This window comes from Nerophis lumbriciformis, linkage group LG02 (assembly GCF_033978685.3).
Source record: "Nerophis lumbriciformis linkage group LG02, RoL_Nlum_v2.1, whole genome shotgun sequence".
Classification (NCBI taxonomy): Eukaryota; Metazoa; Chordata; class Actinopteri; order Syngnathiformes; family Syngnathidae; genus Nerophis; species Nerophis lumbriciformis.
In genome coordinates, this window is record NC_084549.2 from 66,981,657 (window position 1) to 67,007,482 (window position 25,826).

General features: G+C 41.3%; 3 protein-coding genes across 3 annotated transcripts in view; 1 reads left to right on the top strand and 2 right to left on the bottom strand.

The window, feature by feature from the left end:
• Nucleotides 1-12,802, bottom strand: part of entpd6 (ectonucleoside triphosphate diphosphohydrolase 6) — a 76,086-nt gene extending 63,284 nt beyond the window's left edge. The window contains exon 1 of the mRNA XM_061967235.2: nucleotides 12,623-12,802. The gene's annotated coding sequence lies outside the window, so the exon portion shown is untranslated. The remainder of the gene's footprint in view (nucleotides 1-12,622) is intronic.
• Nucleotides 8,723-20,805, top strand: apmap (adipocyte plasma membrane associated protein). The gene is made up of 9 exons (XM_061967256.2): nucleotides 8,723-9,478; nucleotides 12,659-12,775; nucleotides 12,857-12,972; nucleotides 13,033-13,125; nucleotides 19,351-19,467; nucleotides 19,534-19,708; nucleotides 19,784-19,918; nucleotides 20,016-20,208; nucleotides 20,288-20,805. Exons 1-9 carry the CDS (start codon nucleotides 9,387-9,389, stop codon nucleotides 20,495-20,497), a joined length of 1,248 nt encoding a protein of 415 aa, XP_061823240.1. The 5' UTR covers nucleotides 8,723-9,386; the 3' UTR covers nucleotides 20,498-20,805.
• Nucleotides 16,620-25,826, bottom strand: part of shld2 (shieldin complex subunit 2) — a 41,633-nt gene continuing 32,426 nt past the window's right edge. The window contains exon 13 of the transcript XR_009815912.1: nucleotides 16,620-16,976. The gene's annotated coding sequence lies outside the window, so the exon portion shown is untranslated. The remainder of the gene's footprint in view (nucleotides 16,977-25,826) is intronic.

A 25,826-nucleotide genomic window follows, 5' to 3' on the forward strand; every position in this document is an offset into this window, starting at 1 on the left:
GGCGGAAGGCGGGGTACACCCTGGACAAGTCGCCACCTCATCGCAGGGCCAACACAGACAGACAACATTCACACACTAGGGCCAATTTAGTGTTGCCAATCAACCTATCCCCAGGTGCATGTCTTTGAAGTTGTGATATACAAAGTCATAATTCTGAGATAAAAAGTCATAATTCTGAGATAAAGGTCATAATTATGCCCGACTAATTACGCATATAATACTTTATCCCATTATCATGACTTTTTAATCTTAGTTTTATCTTTAGGCTCATAACTTGAGAGGCTTTGGATATTTCTTGTTGCCGAGAGCTCAAACCACTCGTAAACGTTTTTGTGTGTCTGTATGCGGAGTATAACTATGGAACAAACTGGATTTACAACACAAGCAATGCCAAACTATTAATCGATTTAAACTATTATACAAACTTGGGGTCTGGTTCAAATATGGAGATGAGGGTCTTTAATTTGACCTGCTACTGTACTCTGTCTCAAAGTGTTAACATGTGCTCAATGTTTCCTTACCATTATTGCAATGTTGTCTATTACCATTATTGCTATGTTGTCTATTACCATTGTTGGTATATTCATTATTCCTACATTGTTGATACAAATTATTGTTACAGTGTAGGACTGTGAATCTTTGGTGTCCCACGATTCTCGATTCAAAAACGATTTTTCCCCGATTCAAAATTATTCTCTATTCATTCAATACAAAGGATTTCAGCAGGATCTACCCCAGTCTGCTGACATGCAAGCAGAGTAGTAGATTTTTGTAAAAAGCTTTTATAATTGTAGAAGACAATGTTTTATCAACTGATTGCAATAATGTAAATTTGTTTTAACTATTAAATGAACCAAAAATATCACTTATTTTATCTTTGTCAAAATATTGGACACAGTGTGTTGCCCAGCTCATGAGATGTGATGCAAGTGTAAGCCACTGTGACACTATTGTTCTTTTTTTTTTTTTTTATAAATGTCTAATGATAATGTCAATGAAGGATTTTTAATCACTGCTATGTTGAAATTGTAACTAATAATGATACTGTTGTTGATAATATTCATTTTTGTTTCACTACTTTTGGTTTGTTCTGTGTCGTGTTTGTGTGTCCTCTCAATTGCTCTGTTTATTGCAGTTCTGAGTGTTGCTGGGTCGGTTTTGGTTTTGGAATTTGATTGCATTGTTATGGTATTGCTGTGTATTGTTTTGTTGGATTGATTAATACAAAAATAAAATAAAATAAAAATAAAAATAAAAACTTTTTTTTTAAATAAATAAAAAAATAGATTTAAAAAAAATGAGAATCGATTGTGAATGGCACAACGTGAGAATCGCGATTCGAATTCAAATACATTTCTTCCCACACCCCTATTACAGTGTAATAAGTATTGTTACCTGTGGTAATGCCACTATGATACAACAGCTGTATTATAATCCTTGAACAAAGTAAGGGTGAAACTCATGTGAATAATCACTGAATGGAGAATTTGGGGTTGGATTAAATAAATGATCTTCTTCCCACTCCCTTTCAGGCAAAACTGGACAATCATGCATTACATACTATACATTACCTTTTGCATTATATTCATTTATATTATTATGTGTTGTCAATGTTGTACTTTTTTATGTCATTGCCTGAAATAAATAAATAAATAAATGAATGAAAAATGACCAAAAAAATGAATGAATCTCCTGATCAAGACCTTGATCGTGATCAATGACCAATGGGGTATTTTTTTGTGGTGGAAACTAGCTTCCATAAATCAAATCAAATCAAATCAACTTTATTTATAAAGCACATTTAAAATTTACCACAGGGGTAGCCAAAGTGCTGTACAATGGACAGGTTAAAAGATAAAACGAGTACCGAGCAAACAACACAACACAAACAGAACACGATAAAAAATAAATAAATAAAAATAGAATAAATAAAAACATAAAAACAGGTTCACAGCAGGTGTATTATGGGGCGCCATTGCAGGATGGATATCACTCAGTGTTAAAAGCCATGGAATAAAAGTATGTTTTTAAGAGAGATTTAAAAACAGGAAGAGAGGAGGCTTGTCTAACACTCAGAGGTAGGTCGTTCCAGAGCTTGGGAGCAGCAACGGCGAAAGCTCTGTCACCTCTAAGCTTCAGCCTTGTGTCAGGGACCGTCAACAGCAGCTGATCGGCTGATCTTAAGGATCGGGTGGGGCAGTAAGGCTGAAGGAGGTCGGAGAGATAGGTTGGCGCGAGGTTGTTTAGACATTTAAAAACAAATAAAAGGAGTTTAAAATTGATTCGATAACGCACAGGGAGCCAGTGAAGGGACGCTAAAATAGGGGTGATGTGCTCACGTCTGCGGGTCTGTGTTAGCAGACGAGCAGCAGAGTTCTGTACGAGCTACAGGCGGGCGAGGGAGGCCTGGCTAATGCCAACATACAGGGCATTACAGTAATCAAGACGAGTCGATATAAAGGCGTGGATTAATATTCCATACACCGAGGACGTCCTCAAAACTAATTTTGTTATGAACATAATTATTTTTTCGTGTATTTTGCAGTGCGTATGTGTTTTTTTAGATGACTGAACGACGTTTGCGTCTTATGGTATACTTGCCAACCTTGAGACCTCCGATTTCGGGAGGTGGGGGGTGGGGCGGGGCGTGGTTGGAGTGGGGGCGTGGTTAAAAGGGGAGGAGTATATTTACAGCTAGAATTCACCAACTTGAGTATTTCATATATATATATATATATATATATATATATATCAATAAATAAATATATATATACGGTAGCTAGAATTCACTGAAAGTCAAGTATTTGGGTTAGTGCATCTGCCTCACAATACGAAGGTCCTGAGTAGTCTTGGGTTCAATCCCGGGCTCGGGATCTTTCTGTGTGGAGTTTGCATGTCCTCCCCGTGACTGCGTGGGTTCCCTCCGGGTACTCCGGCTTCCTCCCACCTCCAAAGACATGCACCTGGGGATAGGTTGATTGGCAACACTAAATTGGCACCAGTGTGTGAATGTGAGTGTGAATGTTGTCTGTCTATCTGTGTTGGCCCTGCGATGAGGTGGCGACTTGTCCAGGGTGTACCCTGCCTTCCGCCCGATTGTAGCTGAGATAGGCTCCAGCGCCCCCCGCGACCCCAAAAGGGAATAAGCGGTAGAAAATAGATGGATGGATGGATATATATATATATATATATATATATATATATATATATATATATGAAATACTTGACTTTCAGTGAATTCTAGCTATATATATATTTATTTATTTTATTATATATATAAATAAAAGAAATACTTGAATTTCAGTGTTCATTTATTTACACATATACACACACATGACACTCATCTACTCACTGTTGTACTTGAAAGTACAATGCAATACAATTCCGGGGCAATGGCACCTATCAAATACACAGTAATGAAAACACAGTTGTTCTACTAACTGTACTGTGTGTTATGAGAGTAGAGTATGTGTGTGTGTGTGGCCCTTTAATAGGTGACAGCATGTGAGGTGAGTGATGTCAGTGAGTGTGTGGGCGAGAGATGAGAGGGAGCGGTAGGAGTGCAGGGAGTGACTAGTTGGTTTTGTGTTGGATTGGCTGTGTGCAAGCAATCAATAAAGCAAGATTTGCAACTAATCGCTGGACTCATCATTCACCCTAAAGTCGTCCGCTGTGGAGACCCACTGCCGGGTAAGGGTGTTGCCCCGAGCATACATCGGCCCTGGAGAAGTGTCTCCCCTGGCTCTTCGACTACGGTCTTGTTCTTCTGCTTCGCTACCTGAGCACACTGGACTCAGGTAGCATGGAGCTGGAGGGGGCGTGGCCTCCAGTTCCTGCTGAATTCCGGGAGATTTTCGGGAGAAACTATCTTCTGGGAGGTTTTCGGGAGAGGCGCTGGATTTCGGGAGTCTCCCGGAAAATCCAGGAGGGTTGGCAAGTATGTGACTTTTGGGAATAATTTGTCAAAAACGCATTTTTTAACAGAAAATTGTATATATATATTTTTAAATCTCACTCTTTAGCGACTCTTTTATTTCAGTCGTTTTAATCTCTCTCCCTATTTACACAACGTTCTCGACATGTTTTATTTTGAAGTCTTGCCGGATGCTGCTCAGTGGGTCAAAGGTTTCCGTGTTCCGTGGTCTCTAAACCACCAGGCTGATGTTGGAGTTGGAAGGAAGGACGACGGGTGACGTGTTAACGAAGGCGGAAGTAAAACAAGGAGTGGTGGCTAACGAGTGAGCGTATCTAAATCTCCTTGGCGGTTGTGCATAAGCTGTATTGTGACTGGATCGAGATGGAAGGGGATAGTGACGGGATTTATGAGGAAAGTATGGACGTGGATAGGACTAGAGGGGAGAGAGGAAAGAAGGGGAGTGGAGGGCATGAAGGAAAATCGAGTGCTAAAAGAGTACACGAAGAAGATGAAGAAGTAGAAAAGAGGAAAAAGACTATGGAAGATAATTACAGGATCATATATACATTTAAATCAGGTCAAGACATGAATGACATAAGTTTGATGACACTGGTTAAGGGGTTAAAGAAGGACATCGGAGAGGTGGAGATAGCGAAGGTGCTCAGGGACGGACGACTTTTGATTCAATGCAAAAATGGAGAGCAAAAGAACAAAGCAATGCGGTTGCAAAAACTGTGCAATAAGATAATAAAGGAAAAAATGGAAGTGGGGGAACGAAAGGGGGCAATTAAGAGGAGTAGTGACAGGAATCCCAAGGGGTGAAAATTTAGAAGAATTGAAAAGACAAATAAAAGGGGGTACTGTCAAGATGATGACAAGAATGATGGCATTTAGAAATGGAGAAAAGACGGAGAGCGAATCTGTATTAGTACAGTTTGTCGAGGAAGTTCTACCGCAAAGAATTATGATTGGGTTTTTAAGCTTTTACGTTAGAGCTTACGTTCCACCCCCAGTACGCTGTTTCAAGTGCCAACGCTATGGGCACATAGCCAGTGTGTGCCATGCTAAGTTGAGATGTGGAAGGTGTGGAGGAGAGCATGAATACGGACAATGTGGAGACAATATACTGGTCAAGTGTTGTAACTGTGGCGGGAATCACACAGCAGCGTATGGAGGATGTGTCATTAGGAAACAGGCAACAGAAGTACAGCAAATCAGAGTAGAAAGAAATATTACATACGCAGAGGCAGTTAAAGTAAGAAATAAAGAAAGTGCAGAACAAGATAGAAGTGAGAATAGATCAGAACAAGACACATGTGACAATAGTACAAGTAATAAAAAACAAGAGGCAGCAAATACAGGACTTTCCATGGACAAGCTAGTTGTGTTCCTGGCATATGTAATAAACTGCACAGAACAGGCAAGAAATAAAACTGAGAAGATCAAAATAATTGTCAAAGCAGCAGCAAAGTTCTTAAATTTAAAAGAACTATCTTGGGAACAGGTACAAGGTGAACTACAGAGAGTAGACGAGACCGAGTCATGTTACCACAATCCAACGCCATGTTAATTGTTCAGTGGAATGCCAGAAGTTTAATAGCAAACGGACAGGAACTAAAGGGTTATATTAATAATATGAAAAATAAACCACATATACTATGTATTCAAGAAACCTGGCTGAAGCCAAAATTGAGCTTTATAATAAAAGGATACATAACAATACGTAAAGATAGGAATGATGGGCAAGGAGGAGGATGTGCCATATTTATTAAAGAAGACATGCAATATACAATATTAAAAGAAAAACAAGAACTAGAAATAGTAGGGGTAGAAGTATGGAATAATAAAGAAAGATACAAAGTGCTAAACTTCTATAATCCGTGCAAGAAATTACAAAATCATCAACTAGAAACAATAGTCGAGCACTGGAGTGGCAATATCATTTGGTGTGGTGACTTTAATGCACATAGCACAATGTGGGGTGAAAGGGATGACTGGAATGGGGAAACATTGGAAGCATTTTTGGAGGAAAAAGAACTGGTGTGTGTGAATGATGGATCGGGAACAAGGTTAGATGTAGTTACGGGTAAAGAAACAGCAATAGATTTAACACTAGTGTTACAAGGGTTAGCAGGAAAGGTAGAGTGGGAAGTAAATAAAGACAGCACTATAGGAAGTGATCACTACCCAATATTCATTCACATAAACATAAATCAAAGGACAGAAAGCACTAAAATAGAAGGGAGATGGAAGTATAATCACGGTGACTGGGGACAATATAGGGAAAGTACCGACATGACATTAAAGGAAGTGGATATAAATCAAGATATTGAACAACTGAATACAGATATTACAAAGTGCATAATGGAAGCAGCCAAAAAGAGTATACCAAGGAGTAGTATAGGGAAAAGAAGGAAGATAGTGCCGTGGTGGACACAAGCGTGCACAGACGCAATAAAAGAACGGAATAGAGCATTTAGAATATTGAGAAGAACACATAATTTCCAAGATATGATCCAATATAAAAGGCACCAAGCTAAAGTAAGGTACGTTATTAAAAAGACAAGAAAACACTACTGGAGAAAGTTTTGTGAATCATTAAATAGAAATACTCCTTTAGGCCAAGTGTGGGGAATGATCAAGAAAATGTCAGGGATCAGAAATGAACATAAAAATCATGTGATGAAAGATGGGACACGGTGTGTGGTAGAAAATAAAGAAAAAGCAGAACTTTTAGCAAAAACATTTGTTAAAGTGCACAGTAATGATAATTTGAGAAATGTAGAAATACAAAAGAGAGAAGAAACAATTAGTTTAAATATTGGGGAAATGATGGAAGACAACGATAATAGGGTAACCAACACTATAGATATGAAATTTTCTTTGAATGAAATGGTTCGAATATTGAAAAAGGTTAAAAATACAACACCAGGAAAAGACCAGGTGAGTTATCAGATGATCAAGAATTTAAGTAGTATTGGCAAAGAAGTGGTCTTGGAATTATATAATAGGATATATGAAGAAGGAAAATTACCAGCGGAATGGAAAGAAGCTGTAATAATTCCAATATGCAAACCAGGGAAAGATCCAGAAGAGGCAGGTAATTATAGGCCGATAGCATTGACCTCAAATTTGGGCAAAGTAATGGAAAAAATGATTAATGAAAGACTAGTATATTATTTAGAGTCAAAAGAAATAATAAAAAACTACCAAAGTGGATTTCGCAAAGCAAGAAACACAAACGACCCAGCAGTGCAGCTGGAAGAGGAAATTAGAAAGGGACAAATAAATAAAGAAAGTATAATTGCAGTATTTTTTGATATAGAGAAAGCTTATGATATGTTGTGGAAACAGGGGTTGCTGATAAAACTAAATCAAATTGGGATTAGAGGGAAAATGTATAGATGGATAAAAGACTTCTTAACAAGTAGAAAAATATTAGTAAAAATAGAGAATGAATACAGCAGAGTATATGAAGTGGAAAATGGGACCCCGCAAGGAAGTATAATAAGTCCAGTATTATTTTCAATAATGATAAATGAAGTTTTTAGTGAAGTAGAAGGGTTAGTGGATGTGGCACTGTTTGCTGATGATGGTGTGATGTGGAAGAGAGGTAGAAATACTAATCATATAGAAAAGAAGATTCAAAAAGCGGTAAATAATGTTGAAGAATGGGGAACGGCTTGGGGTTTAAGATTCTCTGTTGGAAAGACAAAAGTCATAAATTTTACAAAGAGGAAAGTACAAAACAAGCTCCAAATTAAACTCTATGGAGAAAATATAGAAGAGGTACAAGTATTTAAATATTTGGGTATATGGTTTGATAAAAATATTAACTGGTCAACCCACATCAGCAAAATAGTGGAGAAAAGTAAAAAGGTGTTAAATATAATGAGGGCTTTGAGGGGTAAAGATTGGGGGGCTGATAGGCAGACATTGAAAGCAATATATATGACTTTAATTCGATCTGTTATTGATTATGGATGCATTATTTATCAATCTGCTTCAAAAACATTACTTGGGAAAATAGACAGGATCCAATCACAGGCTTTAAGGTTATGTTGTGGAGCTACAAAATCAACCCCAGTTACAGCATTACAAGTAGAGATGAATGAAAAACCTTTAGATATGAGGAGAGATCAATTGTCAGCAGTTTATTGGGCAAACTTAAAAGGATCCAAGCAAGGACATCCAACCCATCAAGTGTTATTAAACTGCCAAGAAAAAGAGAAGAAAAAAATGAATAGTTTCGGGTGGATAATAGGAGACATATGTAATAAAGCTCAAATTGATAATATTAAAGTTAGCCCTACAGTACCAATCCCGGCAATACCACCGTGGATGTATGAAAACCCAAATGTAAACATGCAATTACTAAAGAATAGAAATTTAAATAGTTACCAGATAGAACAATGGATTGAGAAAACGTTTTTAGACAACATCATGGTGTACACAGATGCATCAAAAACTATAAATAATAAGGTAGGAGCAGCAGCTGTTATCCCACAAGGAAACATAGTATTAAATAAAAGAATTAGTGATAAGTTATCTGTTTTTACGGGAGAATTGGTAGCAATTTATATGGCAATTCATTGGATAAAAGAAAATAAAGCAAGAAAAGCAGTCGTGTGCTCAGACTCCAGTAGTGCATTGATGAGCATAAAAAACATAGCATCAGAAACAAGACAAGATTTAGTTTATGAAATAGTTCAGGCAAATTACAGAATAAATAAAGCGGGAGGTGTGGTAACATTTCTTTGGGTTCCTGCTCATGTAGGAGTTGAGGGGAACGAATTAGCGGATAAGTACGCAAAACAAGAAACTACTAAAACAGAAGTAAACATGGAGATTAAGCACAGTAAAGAGGAAGTGAAGAACATAATTAAGATGGAACACAATAAAAAGTGGCAGGATAATTGGAATAAGGAAACAACAGGTAGAGAGTATTACAAAGTCCAGAGGAGAGTAGGTGTAATGAGAGGAGGCAATAGAAATAGGAAGGAAGAAGACATTATTACTAGAATGAGATTAGGACATACATATCTAAATAGTTCATTAAAATTGATAGGGAAACATACTACAGGACTGTGTGATTCTTGCCAACAGCTAGAAAGTGTAGGACATGTTTTAATACATTGTAGGAAATATAATAGAGAAAGGGAAATACTGGAAAGTAAGTTAGCGAAAGAGAATATTAGGTTAGCAGTGGAAGATATATTAGGAATGCACTCAGAACACATAGGTTATAAAGCAATATGCACATATTTAAAAAATACTGGGTTAAATAAAAGAATATAGAGTAGGGATCCACCTCGATCCACACTCCATTACAGTAGGTGGCGGTAATGCACACCACAAGGTTGCTTGCCAACCGCCATAAAAACAAAAGAAGAAGAAGAAGAAGGTCTCTAAACCACAACAATCGAGCCCATCCCCGAACTGGGACAATTAAGGCTCCACCCGGGCCAGCATGAATGAGACGGCAGGGCTGCGGTTCCGTCGGCAGCAGCGAGCCCAGATTATTACCGACGAACTTCCGGAGCACGTACACAAGGGCTCGGGGTAAGATACCGAACCAGCACCGCTGACTCGATTGGACCTGAGTGATCCGCATCCATGATGTGTGGGGGAAGAGAGACAACACTTGATAGGACGTTTAAAAACACCAAAGAGTCCCTTTGAGCGCTGCAATAAAGCGAAGATGACGTTAGCATGTTAGCTAACGCTCCATGTTGCCCAATAAGAAAAAAAGAGCTATTCTTGTGAAATGCCTTAGTGGCTTTTGTTTTCAAAAGCCGTAACTGAAGAATGAATGTGGTTGTTTGTTTACTTCCTGGAGCTAACAGCAACATTTAAGTGTAACATCGCCACACACCCTCAGTCTACTTTTGTGCACTTCTTCCTCCGTACAAAATATACTCTAAATAAAGCAGGCTGTCAAACTCGTTTTCCTTGTTGGTCACATCGCAATTATGCTGGCCCTGCGTAGGCATTTGTTTTGATGAATACCCTGCTTTGAAATTGTAAGTCAAGGTGATGAGTTAGATATTTATTTTTCATAACCCAAAAATAATTATTTGTATTTTTTTTATATTAAAGTGTCGAATATAAGCAGTAAATTTCACTACATACATGCGTCACCACAGTACACAAATACATGCAATACATACATCACACATAAAATAATATGCCCGTGGTGGACCACATAAATGAGATGGCAGGCCACATAAAAAATATGGCGGACCACATTAATGAAGTAGTAGGCCATATAAAATAATGTGGTGCACCACATACAGTAAATGGCATGGTAGGCAATGTAAATAATATGGCAGAGTACATAAATGATGTGGTAGGTCACTTCAAATGCTTTGGCAGACCAAATGAAATAATGTAAACTATGTATTAGGCCATATAAAAGTATGTGGCAGGCCACATAAAATAATGTACGGCCATCATAGGAAGACATGGAAGGCCACATAAAATAATGTATTGTTCCAGATAAATGGTATGGCGAGCCACTTTAAATGATGTGGCGGGCTACAAAATGATATGGCAGACCTCATAAAATAATATGGCAAACCACATAAATTATGTGGTGGGCCATATAAAATAATATGGCGGAGGACATAAATGATGTGGTAGGCCACATAAATTATGTGGTAGGCCAAATTAAATAATGTAAACTATGTATTAGGCCATATAAAAGTATGTGGTAGGCCACATAAAATAATGCACGGCCATCATAGGAAGACATGTGGCGGGCTACAAAATGATATGGCAGGCCTCATAAAATAATATGGCAAACCACATAAATTATGTGGTGGGCCACATAAAATATTATGGCGGAGGACATAAATGATGTGGTAGGCCACCTAAATTATGTGGTAGGCCAAATTAAATAATGTAAACTATGTATTAGGCCATATAAAAGTATGTGGCAGGCCACGTAAAATAATGTACGGCCGTCATAGGAAGACATGAAGGCCACATAAAATAATGTATTGTTCCAGATAAATGGTATGGCGAGCCACATTAAATGATGTGGCAGGCTACAAAATGATATAGCAGGCCTCATAAAATAATATGGCAAACCACATAAATTATGTGGTGGGCCACATAAAATAATATGGGGGAGGACATAAATGATGTGGTAGGCCACATAAATTATGTGGTAGGCCATTACAAATGCTTTGGCAGGCCAAATAAAATAATGTTGTGGACCACATAAGGTCATTTAAAATTATGTGGCAGGCCACGTAAAATAATGTACGGCCAACATAGAATGACATAGAAAGCCACGTAAAATAATGTATCGGACCACGTTAAATGACATGGCGGGCTACAAGATGACATGGCAAAACACATGGATGATGTGGTAGGCCATGTAAAATAATATTGCGGCGCAAATAAATGAGGTGGCAGGCCACAAAAAATAATATAGCGGACCACGTGATGTGGTAGGCCAAATGAAATGCTTTGGCAGGCCAAATGAAAGAATGTCGTGGACCACATGAATGATGTATCAGGCCACTTCAAATGCTTTGGCAGGCCAAATAAAATAATGTTTCGGACCACATAAGGTCATTTAAAATGATGTGGCAGGCCACATAAAATAATGTACGGCCAACATAGAATGACATAGAAAGCCACGTAAAATAATGTATTGGACCACGTTAAATGACATGGCGAGCCACTTTAAATAATGTGGCGGGCTACAAGATGACATGGCAAACCACGTAAATTATGTGGTAGGCCATGTAAAATAATAGGGCGGCGCACATAAATGAGGTGGCAGGCCACAAAAAAATAATATAGCGGACCACGTGATGTGGTAGGCCAAATGAAATGTTTTGGCAGGCCAAATGAAAGAATGTTGTGGACCACATAAATTATGTATTAGGCCACTTCAAATGCTTTGGCAGGCCAAATAAAATAATGTGGATTTACTTGGAAAGCCACATAAAATAATGTATTGGACCACATTAAATGACATGGCGGGCCAATTTAACTGATGTGGCGCTACATAATGATATGGCAGACCACATAAATGATGTGGTAGGCCATATAAAATAATATGGCGGCGCACATAAATGAAGTGGCAGGCCACAAAAAATAATATAGCGGACCACGTGATGTGGTAGGCCAAATGAAATGCTTTGGCAGGCCAAATGAAAGAATGTTGTGGACCACATAAATTATGTATTAGGCCATTTCAAATGCTTTGGCAGGCCAAATAAAATAATGTTGCGGACCACATAAATTATGTATTAGGCCATTTCAAATGCTTTGGCAGGCCACATAAAATAATGTACGGCCAACATAGAATGACATGGAAAGCCACATAAAATAATATATTGGACCACATTAAATGATGTGGCGCTACAAAATGACGTGGCAAACCACATAAATGATGCTGTAGGCCACATAAAATAATGCGACGGCCCACAGAAATGAGGTGGCAGGCCACATAAAGCCATATGGCGGATTACATAAATAAAGTGGTAGGCCACTTGAAATACTTTGACAGGCCAAATTAAATGTGGGGGACCACATAGATTATGTAGTAGGCCACATAAAATAATGTACGACAAACATCAAATAACATGGACGACAAACATCAAATAACATGGAAGGCCACGTTAAATGCCATAGCGGGTCACCTTAAAAGATGTGGCAGGTCAGATGATTTGTAAATGTGAAACTCACCTTACAGCTGACTGATGATGTCACTTTCTGTTTCAGCACGTACAGTGGGCGCGTTTTTCAGGTGACTTTGTTGTCGGTGGCCGGCTTCCTGTTGCTTCCTCTGCTGGTCGTCGTCCTCATCCTGGAGTCTCCCATCCAGCCTGAAGTCTTCACGTGAGGCCCCGCCCCCTTCTGTCCATCGCTGGGAGCCGAGAAGCTGAAGGAAAAGTGAAAGTGTTTTGCTTTGTTTGGCAGGCTGAAGGAGCCTCCGCTCATGTCGGGCTGCTGGGAGGCCAACCTGAAGCTCCGACACGCTCAGAGGCTCTTTGAGGACCTCATTGTGGGACCCGAGTCCATCGCCAACATCGGAGGTCAGCCAGGTTCCTATTGGCTGCCGTTAGAAAACACCAACTGCTCTCTCGTGTGTGCAGATGTTCTGTTTAGCGGAACAGCTGACGGGAGGATCGTGAAGCTGACTGGTCGAAGGATCCACACAGTGACGAGACTGGGGAAACTTCCATGTGGTAAAAACATCATTCAAACTATTTAGAAACAAGTAGAAAATCAGTTAAAAATGGCTAAATGAACTAAAGCTACCAAGACTACAGTAGTACACACCGTGCTTTTCAGTATCGTGGCCACTGATTGGCTCAGCCTCAGGCAACATTAGCATGCTAACTTTTTCAGCGGATTTTGCAGCCCAACACCTCAGTCATATGCATAGTTGCCAACCCTGCCGATTTTCCCGGGAGACTCTCGAATTTCAGTGCCCCTCCCGAAAATCTCCCGGGGCAATTATTCTCCCGAATTTCTTCCGATTTCCACCCGGACAACAATATCGGGGGCGTGCCTTAAAGGCACTGCCTTTAGCATCCTCTACAACCTGTCGTCACGTCCGCTTTTCCTCCATACAAACAGCGTCACATAATATATGCGGCTCTTACACACACGCAAGTGAATGCAAGCCATACAGGTCACACTGAGGGTGGCCGTATAAACAACTTTAACACTGTTACAAATATGCGCCACACTGTGAACCCACACCAAACAAGAATGACAAACACATTTCGGGAGAACATCCGCACCGTAACACAACATAAACACAACAGAACAAATACCCAGAACCCCTTGCAGCACTAACTCTTCCGGGACGCTGCAATATACACCCCCCTCTACCACCAAACACCCCCCCCCCCCCCCCCCCGCCCCCATCTCCCGAATTCGGAGGTCTCAAGGTTGGCAAGTATGTTCTAGCATGTTAAGGTTAACATTGTAACATGCTAACTTTAGCATGCTAACTTTTTGAACACATTTTTCAGCCGAACACCTCAGAATCATATGACCAATGCCAAAGTTAACATTTAAGCACGCTAACTTTAGGATGCAAATTTTTTTTTTTGCTAATTGTGCAGCCATACACCTCATGGTCATAACTTGGTACTCGACACATGCTAACTGTTAGAATTCTAACGTTAACATTCTAGCTCGCTAACGTAAAAATTCTAGCATGCTAACTTTAACAAGCAACATTTTTTTAGCCATTTCTGCAGCAGAACACCTCAAAGTCATATGACTTGGTATTTGACGCATGCGGGTAGCATTCTACCATGTCAACATTCAAATTCCAGTATGCTAAATTTAGCATGCTAACTGTTATAGCCAATTGTGAAGCCAGACACCTCAGAGTCATATGACCTTGTACTCAACACGTGCTTGCATGCTAACATTAGCATTCTAGCATGTTAAGGTTAAAATTGTAACAGTTTTGCAGCCGAACACCTCAGAGTCATATGACATGGTACTTGACAAACGCTATTGTTAAAATTTAGGCATGCTAACTTTTTTAGCCAATTGTGCAGCCAAACAACTCAGAGTCATAACTTGATACTTGATGCATTCTAACATTAGCGTGCTAACTTTATTCAGCTAATTTTCCGTGCATACACTTGAGTCATATGACTTGGTACTTGACATATTTTAACTGTCAGCATGCTAACATTAGCATTTAAGTTTGCCGTACGCATTTAAGCGGCTTGCACAATTCAGCGTTCACACGCAGTTTCTCCTAAATTTGCAAATTTTTTGTGTAATGTTCTTATCCGGAATGTGTTTATTTTGTCTTTAGAATGTGTCGCGGGCCAATAAAAAACAGGTTGCGGGCCGCACTCTGGACACCGCTGTTGTAAATAGTTAAAAACTAACAATGCATGTAATCAGGATTAATTTTCAGCGCCTAAAAAGAGCTCCAAGAGGCCAAAAACTGCCAACAATGAATCCGGTACTTTTTTTGGAACCAACCAAATCCCGCCGGTCCTACCAGGTTCCGATTGAAGAATGCAGTAGTGATGTGCGATACCACTGATTTTCTTTCCCATCCCATACCGAGTAAAATTTAGCCGGTATTGGCGATACCGAACCGATACTTTGTGCAAATATACCTTAAACTTAGACAAACTTTAATGACTCACAAGGGAATCTGTTCTAATTGTACCTAATGTGTCCGCCAAAATTGAATTGATTAATTTAATGATCAATGAATGCAAATTGCCAACAATAAAAGGATTCATTCAGTTGCTGTTTTATTACACCTAGTGACTCATTGTAAGTGCCAGTAATTGTCTTAAATAAACAAATGACAGAATGAATGATTGAGCCCGGCACAGCATGCCGCTTGCGCACTACGTACTTACCTTCTTTCTTTTCGTGAGTTCTCTTGCACTTCAAGGCGCGTAGAGCCAACCAGGTCTCTCCATTTGGGTCTATTGTGGGCAAAGAGTTGAGCTTGTGCCAGAGTCACGTTACAGGCTATTGCATCCAGCCAGCGGGGGAGGGAGGCACCTCTGGGTCGTCTCTAGCTGGCTTGCTGGGGATTGAAAGCTACGATGGTACTAGTTAAAAATGGTCCACGGGCAGGCGGATGATGTGGCCATACTAACGTACCTGCCTCATTGCTGGGAGTTGGGTTTGGTCTCTTAAAGTCCGGTTTGTGAGGTGCAGGCTCCATGTGATGCCTTCAATTCCCCTGGTATCAAAACCCTCAAACCTGGCCGCCAGGGTGGTATTCAGCGGCCATGTGTCGGGAGAACGGCGACCCTGAGCTTTGTCTTCCGGGATATGTGCCCGTGTTGACACAATGGTCTCCAAAGGGACTGCATGACAGACGCTGCTAGGGCACGCCGTCTCTCAAGTTTAAGGTCACCGGTGTTTGACATTGTCGAGCCCAGGTATAACGGTGGAGACAAAGTGGACAGAGATGATGGATCAGGTCCCTCGCCTACATGCATAAGCTCGGCCTTAGGCCAGCTTATCCTCAGGCCTAACTTTTTGGACTCCTCGTCGAACAGCTTCATGGAGCTGGTCAGCAGTCTCGCTGAACGTTCTTACCTAGGCGGAAGAAGAAGTAGTTTCCACCGATCGCGATGATTTAATTACCTAACACTCTGTTCCTGATATTGATATGCATCATCTCAAATAACTTAAGTATCAAAAGAATCAATATTTGGACTCGAGAATCAATGTATACAGCATAAAAATCTGGTGTCGGTGGTGTCGATATTTCAGCATTGATCCGCACATTACCCATTACTAGAATGCAGAAGCTTTGAGGCATGATGCAGCTGACCTGATGATAAACTAGGTTGAGCATGTTGGTCTTACTCTTACATCATCGAGGTCCTGCCGTAGTCCTAACTGACCTTGACTACACGGACGACATCTGCCTGTTCTCCAACCATATGGAACAAGCACAAGAGCCTTTGAGCAGAGTGCAGTCAGAGTGTGCCAAGGTCGGCCTTAGACTGAATGCCAAGAAAACAGAGGTGTTTACCTCTAACATCCAAGCGTAACAATCACCTCTCACAACAACGAGAGGCACTGCTCTGAGGGAAGTCAATGACTTCAAGTACCTGGGCTCATGGGTTAATTCGACAGAACAAGACCTAAAATTGAGGAAGGCCCTGAATGGCATGGCCAGTGTACGGAACTCTAAACTCCCACGAGAAACCAATGCGACGGTAGAATCTGTCCTCCTTTGTGGCAGTGAATGCTGGACTCTGAAGCCAACGCTGCAGAAGGCTCTTATAAACGGGTGCTACACCAGAATGCTACATGTAGTTCTCACCATCAACAAGGGCGCACATGTTACCAAAGAATATTCAGGGTAACAAAATAGCAGCCGGGAGAATGAGACTCGCAGGGCACTGCCAAGAACATCAGGATCTACCAGGCAGCACACCGGTGCTGAGGGAATCAACACATGGGCACGTCCCACAGTAACATTCGTGGATGTACTAAAGGAAGACGCAGGAGCGCTAAGCAGAGGTATTGAGAACCGGGATAACTGGAATTGAGGATGGAAGGCTCGTCTGAGTACAACCTAGAAAGAGAGGAGAGAGAGAGAGAAGAATGTTTTTGTACTATTCATAAGACTACTGTACCTTTCAGTTTTGTAAATTTGACTATTATGTGTGAAGTTCTTCTTAAGTTTAAGAATTATGCCGTCGAGTTGAGATATGTTGATAAAATGTGGATGAATGATACATTATTTTATTGACTTTACTTGTTTTGGCTTCCCCTCTGAGGCATTGCCACCCTATTGTGGTCAGAGGCTTGCATACCCCTGAAGAGCTATACCAGCAGGGATTTAGTCTTCAGGTGGTACACCCGGCTTGTACCGGTGTGACGGTAGAGGCCTGACAAAGTGCATCCCACTTGTCCAGGTTGGAGTTGGACACGTAGCCAACAACCACATTCAATGAAGAAGGCAATGTTAATAGTGTATTAGCACAGACAATAGGTGTACACAATATGCCCCCTTCACATTTCTCACTGCCCCCTCATTAATGCCTGCCTGATTTACCTTGGTTTTTACATGTATGGAATACACTTTAATTTTTTATTCTGGCATTTGAGCTGCCGGTTTTTTACCGTCAAAAAATGTGGTACCGTTTTTTCCATTTGCAGGAATACACTGTTAAAACAACCGTAGATTTTACTATTAAAAACAGTGGTAGAGGTTGTTTTTTAAATTTACAGTAATATGCTGTAAAACCCATCATAAATTGTTCCGTAAAATCTATTGTAATTTACTATTTGATGAATAACTTGCTCTGAAATCCTAAGTCAAGCAGATGTTTAAGTATTTGTTTTTATTTTGACAAAAACTGTTTGTTAAGTATGATGATGTATTGGAACTTGAATACATTTCATGTAAAATGATATGGTACTTTATTGACGTATATTATTTCCAGCCGTTCGCAGGCCACATAAAATGATGTGGCACGCCAGATCTGGCCCCCGGGCCTTGAGGTTGACGCCGGTGCCCTAAGTCAATAGTAATTCCCAAAAACCTAATAGTTAAACATAAGATGTACAGCGTAACTTTATGAAGCAACGTGACACACTATGGCAGGGGTGTCCAACTTTTTGACTTGTGGGGCCCATTGGGCTAAAAAAATTAGGTCGAGGGCCGAAAGCATGTAAAGTAACTATACATATACATATAAATATATATATATACATATATATATATATATATATATATACATATATATATATATATACATATATACATATATATACATATATATATATATATATATATATATATATATATATATATATACATATATATATATATATATACATATATATATATATACATATATATATATATATATATATATATATATATATATATATATATATATATATATATATATATATATATATATATATATTCATGCACATACATGTGTATGTTTACATATTGTATTAATATAATGAATATCTAATTAATAATTATTATAATTGGATATTAAGAGTATGTGAAAGATAGACTTCTACTTTGTTTACTTCCGTGACGACCTTCTTAAAGTTTTGTAATCAGAAACATCAAGCAGCTAAAATGTGCCAAATATGGATAAGTGTGGAGAGTGTTTTGCATTGTTCCCATCATGCTTTGTAATGCATTTAAATGCGTGTAATTTTGTATGGTGCATTGCCGTTTTTTTATAATGTCCACAAAGTTCAGTCTGCAAGTTTTATGTGTGACAGTGTCTGTTGACAATTTGTGTTGGTTGGATTTTTACATTTTTTTTGCACCATGACTATGGAAGGTTGTTTCCATTTAGTAAAGTATAAGTTAATGCTGCTCCTACCCTCTATTTAGAGCATAATTAAAGGTCATTGAGCTAAATCATTAATTTTGACCACCAGGCAACAATATTGCAGCATCAAAGATGGCAGACTACTAAAATGAATGCGATCTCCCAAACTCATCAAGTCTCGCGGGCCAAATTGAAGACGTCGGCGGGCCGTGGTTTGGACACCCCTGCACTGTAGCCTCTGAAGTAAATTTTCTTCGAGACCTGTTTCAAGACTTGCAGCAAAGAGAACACAAGTTAATACATGATTGTAAGTCATTACTGGAATTAGAACAGGTAAGCAGTGTGGATTATGTTGACTAGTGCCAGAACAAACAGGTACTGCCTGGACTGGTTACCAGCCAATCACAGGACACCTATACACAAACACGCCATCACACACACACCCCTATGGACAATTTAAAGTCCCCAATTAAAAAAACCTTCATGTTCTTGGAATGTAGGAGAAAGCAAATTGCGAAAACGGAAAACTTCCCAATCGAAGATTCGAAGCCTCCATTTGATGACCTTGTCCACCATGCAGGCTGTATGAAACTCAACCGTTTTATTATTATTGGTCAACAAATTGTTTGTGTCCCGGTCTAGGCTCCACAGAGGACGAGATCACCTGTGGAAGACCGCTGGGGATCCGAGTGGGACCCAACGGAACTTTGTTTGTAGCAGACGCCTACTTGGGCGTGTTCGAGGTCAACCCCACTACAGGTGAGCCATCCACTTGAGCAGCGTGTCATGCGACGACAGGAAAGGACGCATGTTCTTTGTTTACAGGTGAGTCCACACAGCTGGTGGCAGGTGGGCAGGTGGTTGCCGGCAGGAAGTTGATGTTCATCAATGACCTGGCGGTGACACAGGATGGCAAGAAGGTGTACTTCACCTCCTCCAGTAGCAGGTGGCAGCGCAGAGATTACTTGCATCTCATTATGGAGGCCACGGCTGATGGACGGTACGTTAAACCACCTCAATGACTTTTGACACTTGTGAAGTCACGGAGAGTCACGTCGTTCTACTTCCTGTTAAGAGTATTGGAGTATGACACAGAGAGTAGAGAACTGAGCGTCGTGATGGAAAACCTTCGATTCCCAAACGGTATCCAACTGCTGCCTGACGAGGAGTCGGTCCTGGTGGCCGAGACCACAATGGCCCGAATACGCAGGTACCCCACCAGGACTTTTTACCTTTTATTAGTATGTGTTCACTAGCAAGGCTATCATCACACAATTAGTAGCATTTATTAGACTTTGAATCATCAGAATCCATGTGGCGGGTCTAAACAAAGGCGGTATGGACACGTTCATGGACAACCTACCTGGTTTCCCTGACAACATCCGTCCCAGCTCCAGTGGCGGATACTGGGTGGCCATGTCTGCAGTGCGTCCAAACCCTGGCTTCTCGATGTTGGACTTCTTGTCCCAGAGACCCTGGATCAAGAAACTCCTCTTCAAGGTAAACACATCTTCTCCCGCCTGCAGTCCAAGTATTGACAGCCAAGTGTGTGTGTGACTTGTTGGTCTCCTTCCACCAGCTCTTCAGCCAGGAAGTGATGATGAAGTTTGTCCCGCGTTACAGCCTGGTGGCCGAGCTCCACGATGGCGGACTCTGCTCTCGGACCTTCCACGACCCAAGCGGGCAAGTGGCGGCTTACATCAGTGAGGTCCATGAGCATGATGGGAGTCTCTACCTGGGATCCTTCCGATCGCCCTACGTGGCAAAACTAGACCTTCGCAACATCTAGCGTGTGAATGACTGAAAACGGTGCTTTGAAAGTTCTGGTCATCGCAATCAACAAAAAATAGAAACCCTTTTCATTTCAATTTCTGAAACATGAACCACAGACAGCCCTACGTGGCAAAACTAGACCTTCGCAACATCTAGCGTGTGAATGACTGAAAACGGTGCTTTGAAAGTTCTGGTCATCGCAATCAACAAAAAATAGAAACCTTTTTCATTTCAATTTCTGAAACATGAACCACAGACAGCTTTTCTTCCTTGCTTTGTTTTATTGTTGCATGAAGAAAAGAAAGTAAAACAAATCCAAACAAACACTGAACCTACTTCTTGATGCATGCGTCACGGTACACAAAGAACAAAATCCCATCCAGTCCAGGCACAGGCTCTAAGCTGTGTTTTGTGTGTCATTGGGACTACACCCTGAGCCTCAAGTACTTTTTTCAAAAAGTAGTTTCACAATTAAGCAACATGTAGAAAGTATTTGAATTAAATCAAGTCATATTGCAAAAATGGCAATGAATGCTGAGAGAATTATGAGATCATACAGACCAAATAAAGACGGGGATTACTTTCATTCTCTGATTAAAAAGCCTCATGATGTCACAAAGTCTTAAAAGCACATGGAGAAGTGTGTGCCACTGTCTAAACTAGAGTCAAAGTCTAAGTCAACACAACAATGGACTTGGAGAATTACCCAATCAAAGCAGAGGTCATCCTTCCGCTTGTGGACAAATACTTTGACCGCATCCTGCCCGCCCAGTGGAGCATGCTGGTTGCGGGGAGCCTGGATTTGGCCACACAGGTCATCCTGGCAGACATGTGCACAGAAATCGCACAGAAACTTTGCGCAGACACCATTCGACTAATCATCCCGGACTTTAAGCTGCGCGTTCAGACTGCGGGCAAGAGAAGAATGAAGCTCAAGGTGGAGGGTGGATTGTGCAGCGCCTTTGCTTTGGCACTCCATGTCCCAGAGCAGCCCTGTATTAACGCCCAAAAGCTGGACTCGCTCTTCAAGAAGGAGATTTCTCAGAGGGTCAATCACACCATGTCTACAGCCATCAACGCTGACGGTCAGCTGGTGCCTCTCCTTTACATTCAAGGAACTTTTGCCAAGATAGAAGTTCTGGCCAAGATGGTGCTGCTGGCTTGCGGTGCTCTGAAGGTTTATCTGAGCAAGATGGCCACAGACATGCAGTGCTTCAGACGAGGTTGGTGCCAACAGAAAAACCAGAAATCCCTCCATGGTGCAAAGTGTGGGAATGTGTGCGTATTGAACCGTGATAAAACCAGAGAAGCGGTGATAAACATCCTCCGGAAATGGACTGACAGCGAGGATGAGTCCCTCTCACTCAGGATGACTCGTGAAGTTGAAAAAACAGCAGCACTGGTTGTCGAGACCATCATCAACCTGCACTATTCTGACCGCACAGAGGGGGGCCGCAGTCGCTCATCTACGCCTTATTTCAATCTGGGTCCCATAAAAGACCAACTCCGTGAGTTCTTTGAATGCTGCGTATCACCGGCAAGCAGCATTGAATCTTCCCGCAAACGCAACTTTTTGAACTTTTGCCGAAGGACTTTGGACACTCTGACGTCTGATCTGCAGAAGGTTCGGTGTTGCTGCATGCGAATGCGCTGTGAAACAGAGATTTCCCTTCCTAGCAGTGTACTGCAGCCCCTCAAGCCTGATTTCGATAATCTGTTCAGTTTGCGAGGAATCCAGTCACTTGTTGAGGAAGTGTTTCACAGAGTGCCGGTACCAGTGGATGATGCCGGTGTCGATGTGGACAGGCTCCGACACGAAGCAGACAGACTCACAGAAGAAATGAAGGACAGAATCTTTCGTTACATGGCGACCAACCGGACTACGGTCCAGTCAGCAGAAGTCTGGAAGCGCTTCTCTGAGTTGCTCATCATGGAGGTGGACGGAAAAAAAGCAGAGAATATTCAAGTTCTACATAAGATTGTGGAAGATACCGCCACAAAGTTTGTACAGCAACATCTCCTCTGGCTCAAGATGGAACCGATGACAAGGGGGAATCACACTGATGAGGTCAACGGTTGCTTGAATGACATAGACACGCTAATCACAGGAACCATGGTGCCAAATACAACTTCGCTACCAAGTCTGCAGGACATTTGGCCAAAGACCCCACCTGCAAATAACGAATCGAGCAAGAAGGGTAGTATCACACCACGTTATGCTTGGGCTTCGTCGCACCAACCATCCTCCGTGCAGGAGATGGTCACCAACGTACCGAAGAGGACACAAACACTGCAAGAGTTTGTTGATTTGGAGGAAATATAGTTGATCCTCTCTCATTTGTGTTTCAGCATTTAGGTTACCAAATTGATTTAATTTGATAGTAAATACTTTAAAAAAAATGTGTAGCTAAAATAGAAAGTGGTTTGATGAGGAAAGAAAATGATGAATCCAGCAGAGCGCGCTATCTCGAGTGAATTAAATCACATTTCCAGCCCCAGAAGAATCTTTGACAAAATGTGATGTTGTGTAACTGCATGTTTTGTTAGTGCAATGCTGTGTATCAGATGTGTTCAACTTAAGTCCCGGGGGCCAGATCTGGCCCGCCACATCATTTAATGTGGTCGTCATTAGTGTGGCCTGCCATGTCATTCAACGTTGTCTGTCACGTTATTCAATGTGTTTCTTCACGTTATTTATTGTGGCCCGCCGTGTCAATTAAATGTCTGTTACGTCGTTTTAGGTGGTCCGTCACATCAATAAAGTGGCCCGCCGTGACATTCAATGTGGTCCGTCACATCATTTTACGTGGTCACGTCATCAAAGTGGCGTGTCATTTAATTTCAAATCTGTCAAATTTAACGTGGTTCATCACGTCATTAAAGTGGCCTGTCATGCCCTTAAATGTGGTCCGCAACATCAATTAATGTGGCCCTTAATATAAACAAGTTTGACACCCCTGCTGTGTACTGTAACCCCTTAATCGTTCCTTAATGTGTACAACTACATTTAAAATCAATGCTTTGAACAGAGCTGCGTATTTTAGCGTTGATAGCAGGTAGCTTGTAAGCTTACTAGTAGCTCACAACCTGATTTTTAACAACTTACATTGTAAAATATTTATTTAAACTCTTAGTATTTTCATAAATGTTCAGACATATACGCCTATGTTTAATGACAATTATTGCAGAGCGCAGATGCGCTCGTAAATAAAGTGCAGTGAGAATCACTTACCTGTTTTTTCTGAGTAGCTCTACAGTGAGTCAAGGCCTGCGGGATAAATCTGACCCGCCACATGATTTAAAGTCGCATCAGATTTGGTCCGCTTTAAGGATGCCACATTATTTTATCGGGCCGCATAGTTTATGTGACTTGCAAAAATTCTGTTCAGTAAAGAACATTATGTTAGTCTTGCATCAAAATTACTTCTGGACTTCTGTTGCATCTACCGTATATGTACCAGTCTTGATCTTCAAACAAGAAGCACAATCTAATGATCTCAACCAGAAGAAAAAGCTCAAGGAGGTGTTGAAATTCCACACTGGGGCAGATGAGCATTAAAGCCTGCCTGATCCTCAGAAAAAAAACATCTATGGTACTTCACGAGGAAGATTGAGCGTCAATAAATTAGTAAAAGTCAGACTGATGTTTTGAAATATCATTAAACCGGGACAAAGGAAGAAGACACCCAATGTGGTGTCTGCATTTTAAACTTTCTTGTTATGATTCTCAACTTTTTTTTATATTGACTACAAGATAGTCTTTTATCAACCACAACTTAAAAAAAGCCTGCGTCATCCAAATACAATTTCTGAATTCAGTCTTTTTGACACTTGTGTTCCAAAACAACTAAAGTAGCAAAAAATGACATAATTAGGTGATAATTAAAGGCGTCAACTGAAGAAAAGCTTTGTGATGTCATAATTATTTGGTCATAAAGACAGGACCTACTTGCTTTCTCTGATAAAAAGCCTCAACGTCACAAAGTCGTAAAGGTTTCCGTCTGCCCTGCAGCAAATGGAGCAGTGACTCCCGCTGCCTGAATTCTAGCAGACACTTAAGTAATCGCCGTTATGGAGTCAGACAATTACACGATCAAAGCAGAGTTCATCCTCCCACTTGTGGAGAAACACTTTGACCGAATCCTGCCCGCCCAGTGGAGCATGCTGGCTTCGGGGAACATTGATTCGGCCACGCAGGTCATCCTGGCGGACATGTGCACGGAGATCACGCAGAAACTTTGCGCAGACACCATCCGACTCATCATCCCGGAGTTTAAGCAGCACATACAAAATGCGAGCAAGAAAAAAATGAAGCTACAAGTGGAGGGCGGATTGAGCAATGCGTTTGCCTCAGCACTCAGCGTCCCGGAGCAGCCCAGCAAGAGCTCCCAAAAGCTGGACTCTCTCTTCAAGAAGGAGATTTCTCAGAGGGTCAATCACACCTTGTCTTCAGCCACCAGCACCGACAGTCAGCTGGCGCCACTCATTTACATCCCGGGAACTTTCACCAAGATAGAAGTTCTGGCCAAGATGGTGATGCTGGCTTGCGGTGCTCTGAAAGTTTATCTGCGCAAGATGGCCGTATACACGCAGTGTTTCAGACCGTGTTGGCGCAAAAAGAAGAGCCTGGAATCCCTCCGTAGTGCAAAGTGTGAGAACGTGTGCATATTCAACCGGGAGAAAACCAGCGAGGCGGTGATGAACATCCTTCAAAAATGGACCGACAGCGAGGACACGTCCCTTTCTGGCAGGAAAAATTGTGAACTTGAGAAAACGGCAGCGTCAATTGTCGAGACCATCATCAATGACCTGCACTATCATGACCACACAGAGGGGAGCCACAGTGGCTCCTCTACGCCTCATTTCGATCTGGGGCTTATTAAAGACCAACTCAGTGAGTTCTTTGAATCCTGCGTATCACCGACAAGCAGCAATGAATCTTCCCGGAAACGCAACTTTTTGAACTTTTGCCAAAGCAAGTTTGATGAACTAACATCTGAGCTGCAGAAGGTCCGGTGCCGCTGCATGCGAATGCACTTAGAGAAAAAGATGTCCTTGGGTGTCTCGCATACCGGCACCCCTGACACTGATACTGTGCTCAGCTTCCGGGGAATCCAGTCGGGACTTGAGGACGTGTTTCACAAAGTGGTGGTGCCAGCAGGGCAGGCCAGCATCGACGTGGACAGGCTTCGACATGAGGCTGACATATTCTCACGAGAACTGGCTGACAGACTCTACCATTACATGACCGCCAACCGCACCACGGTCCAGTCGGCAGGAGTGTGGAGGCGCTTGTCAGAGCCACTTATCTTGGAGGTGAACGAGGGAAAACCGGAGAATATTCA

Coding starts and splice junctions, on each gene's coding strand:
- apmap (XM_061967256.2), top strand. CDS start 9,387: ATGAATGAGACGGCAGGGCTGCGGTTCCGTCGGCAGCAGCGAGCCCAG. Junction 19,709..19,783: donor GAGGCCACGGCTGATGGACG/GTACGTTAAACC, acceptor CTTCCTGTTAAG/AGTATTGGAGTATGACACAG. Junction 20,209..20,287: donor TCAAGAAACTCCTCTTCAAG/GTAAACACATCT, acceptor TCCTTCCACCAG/CTCTTCAGCCAGGAAGTGAT.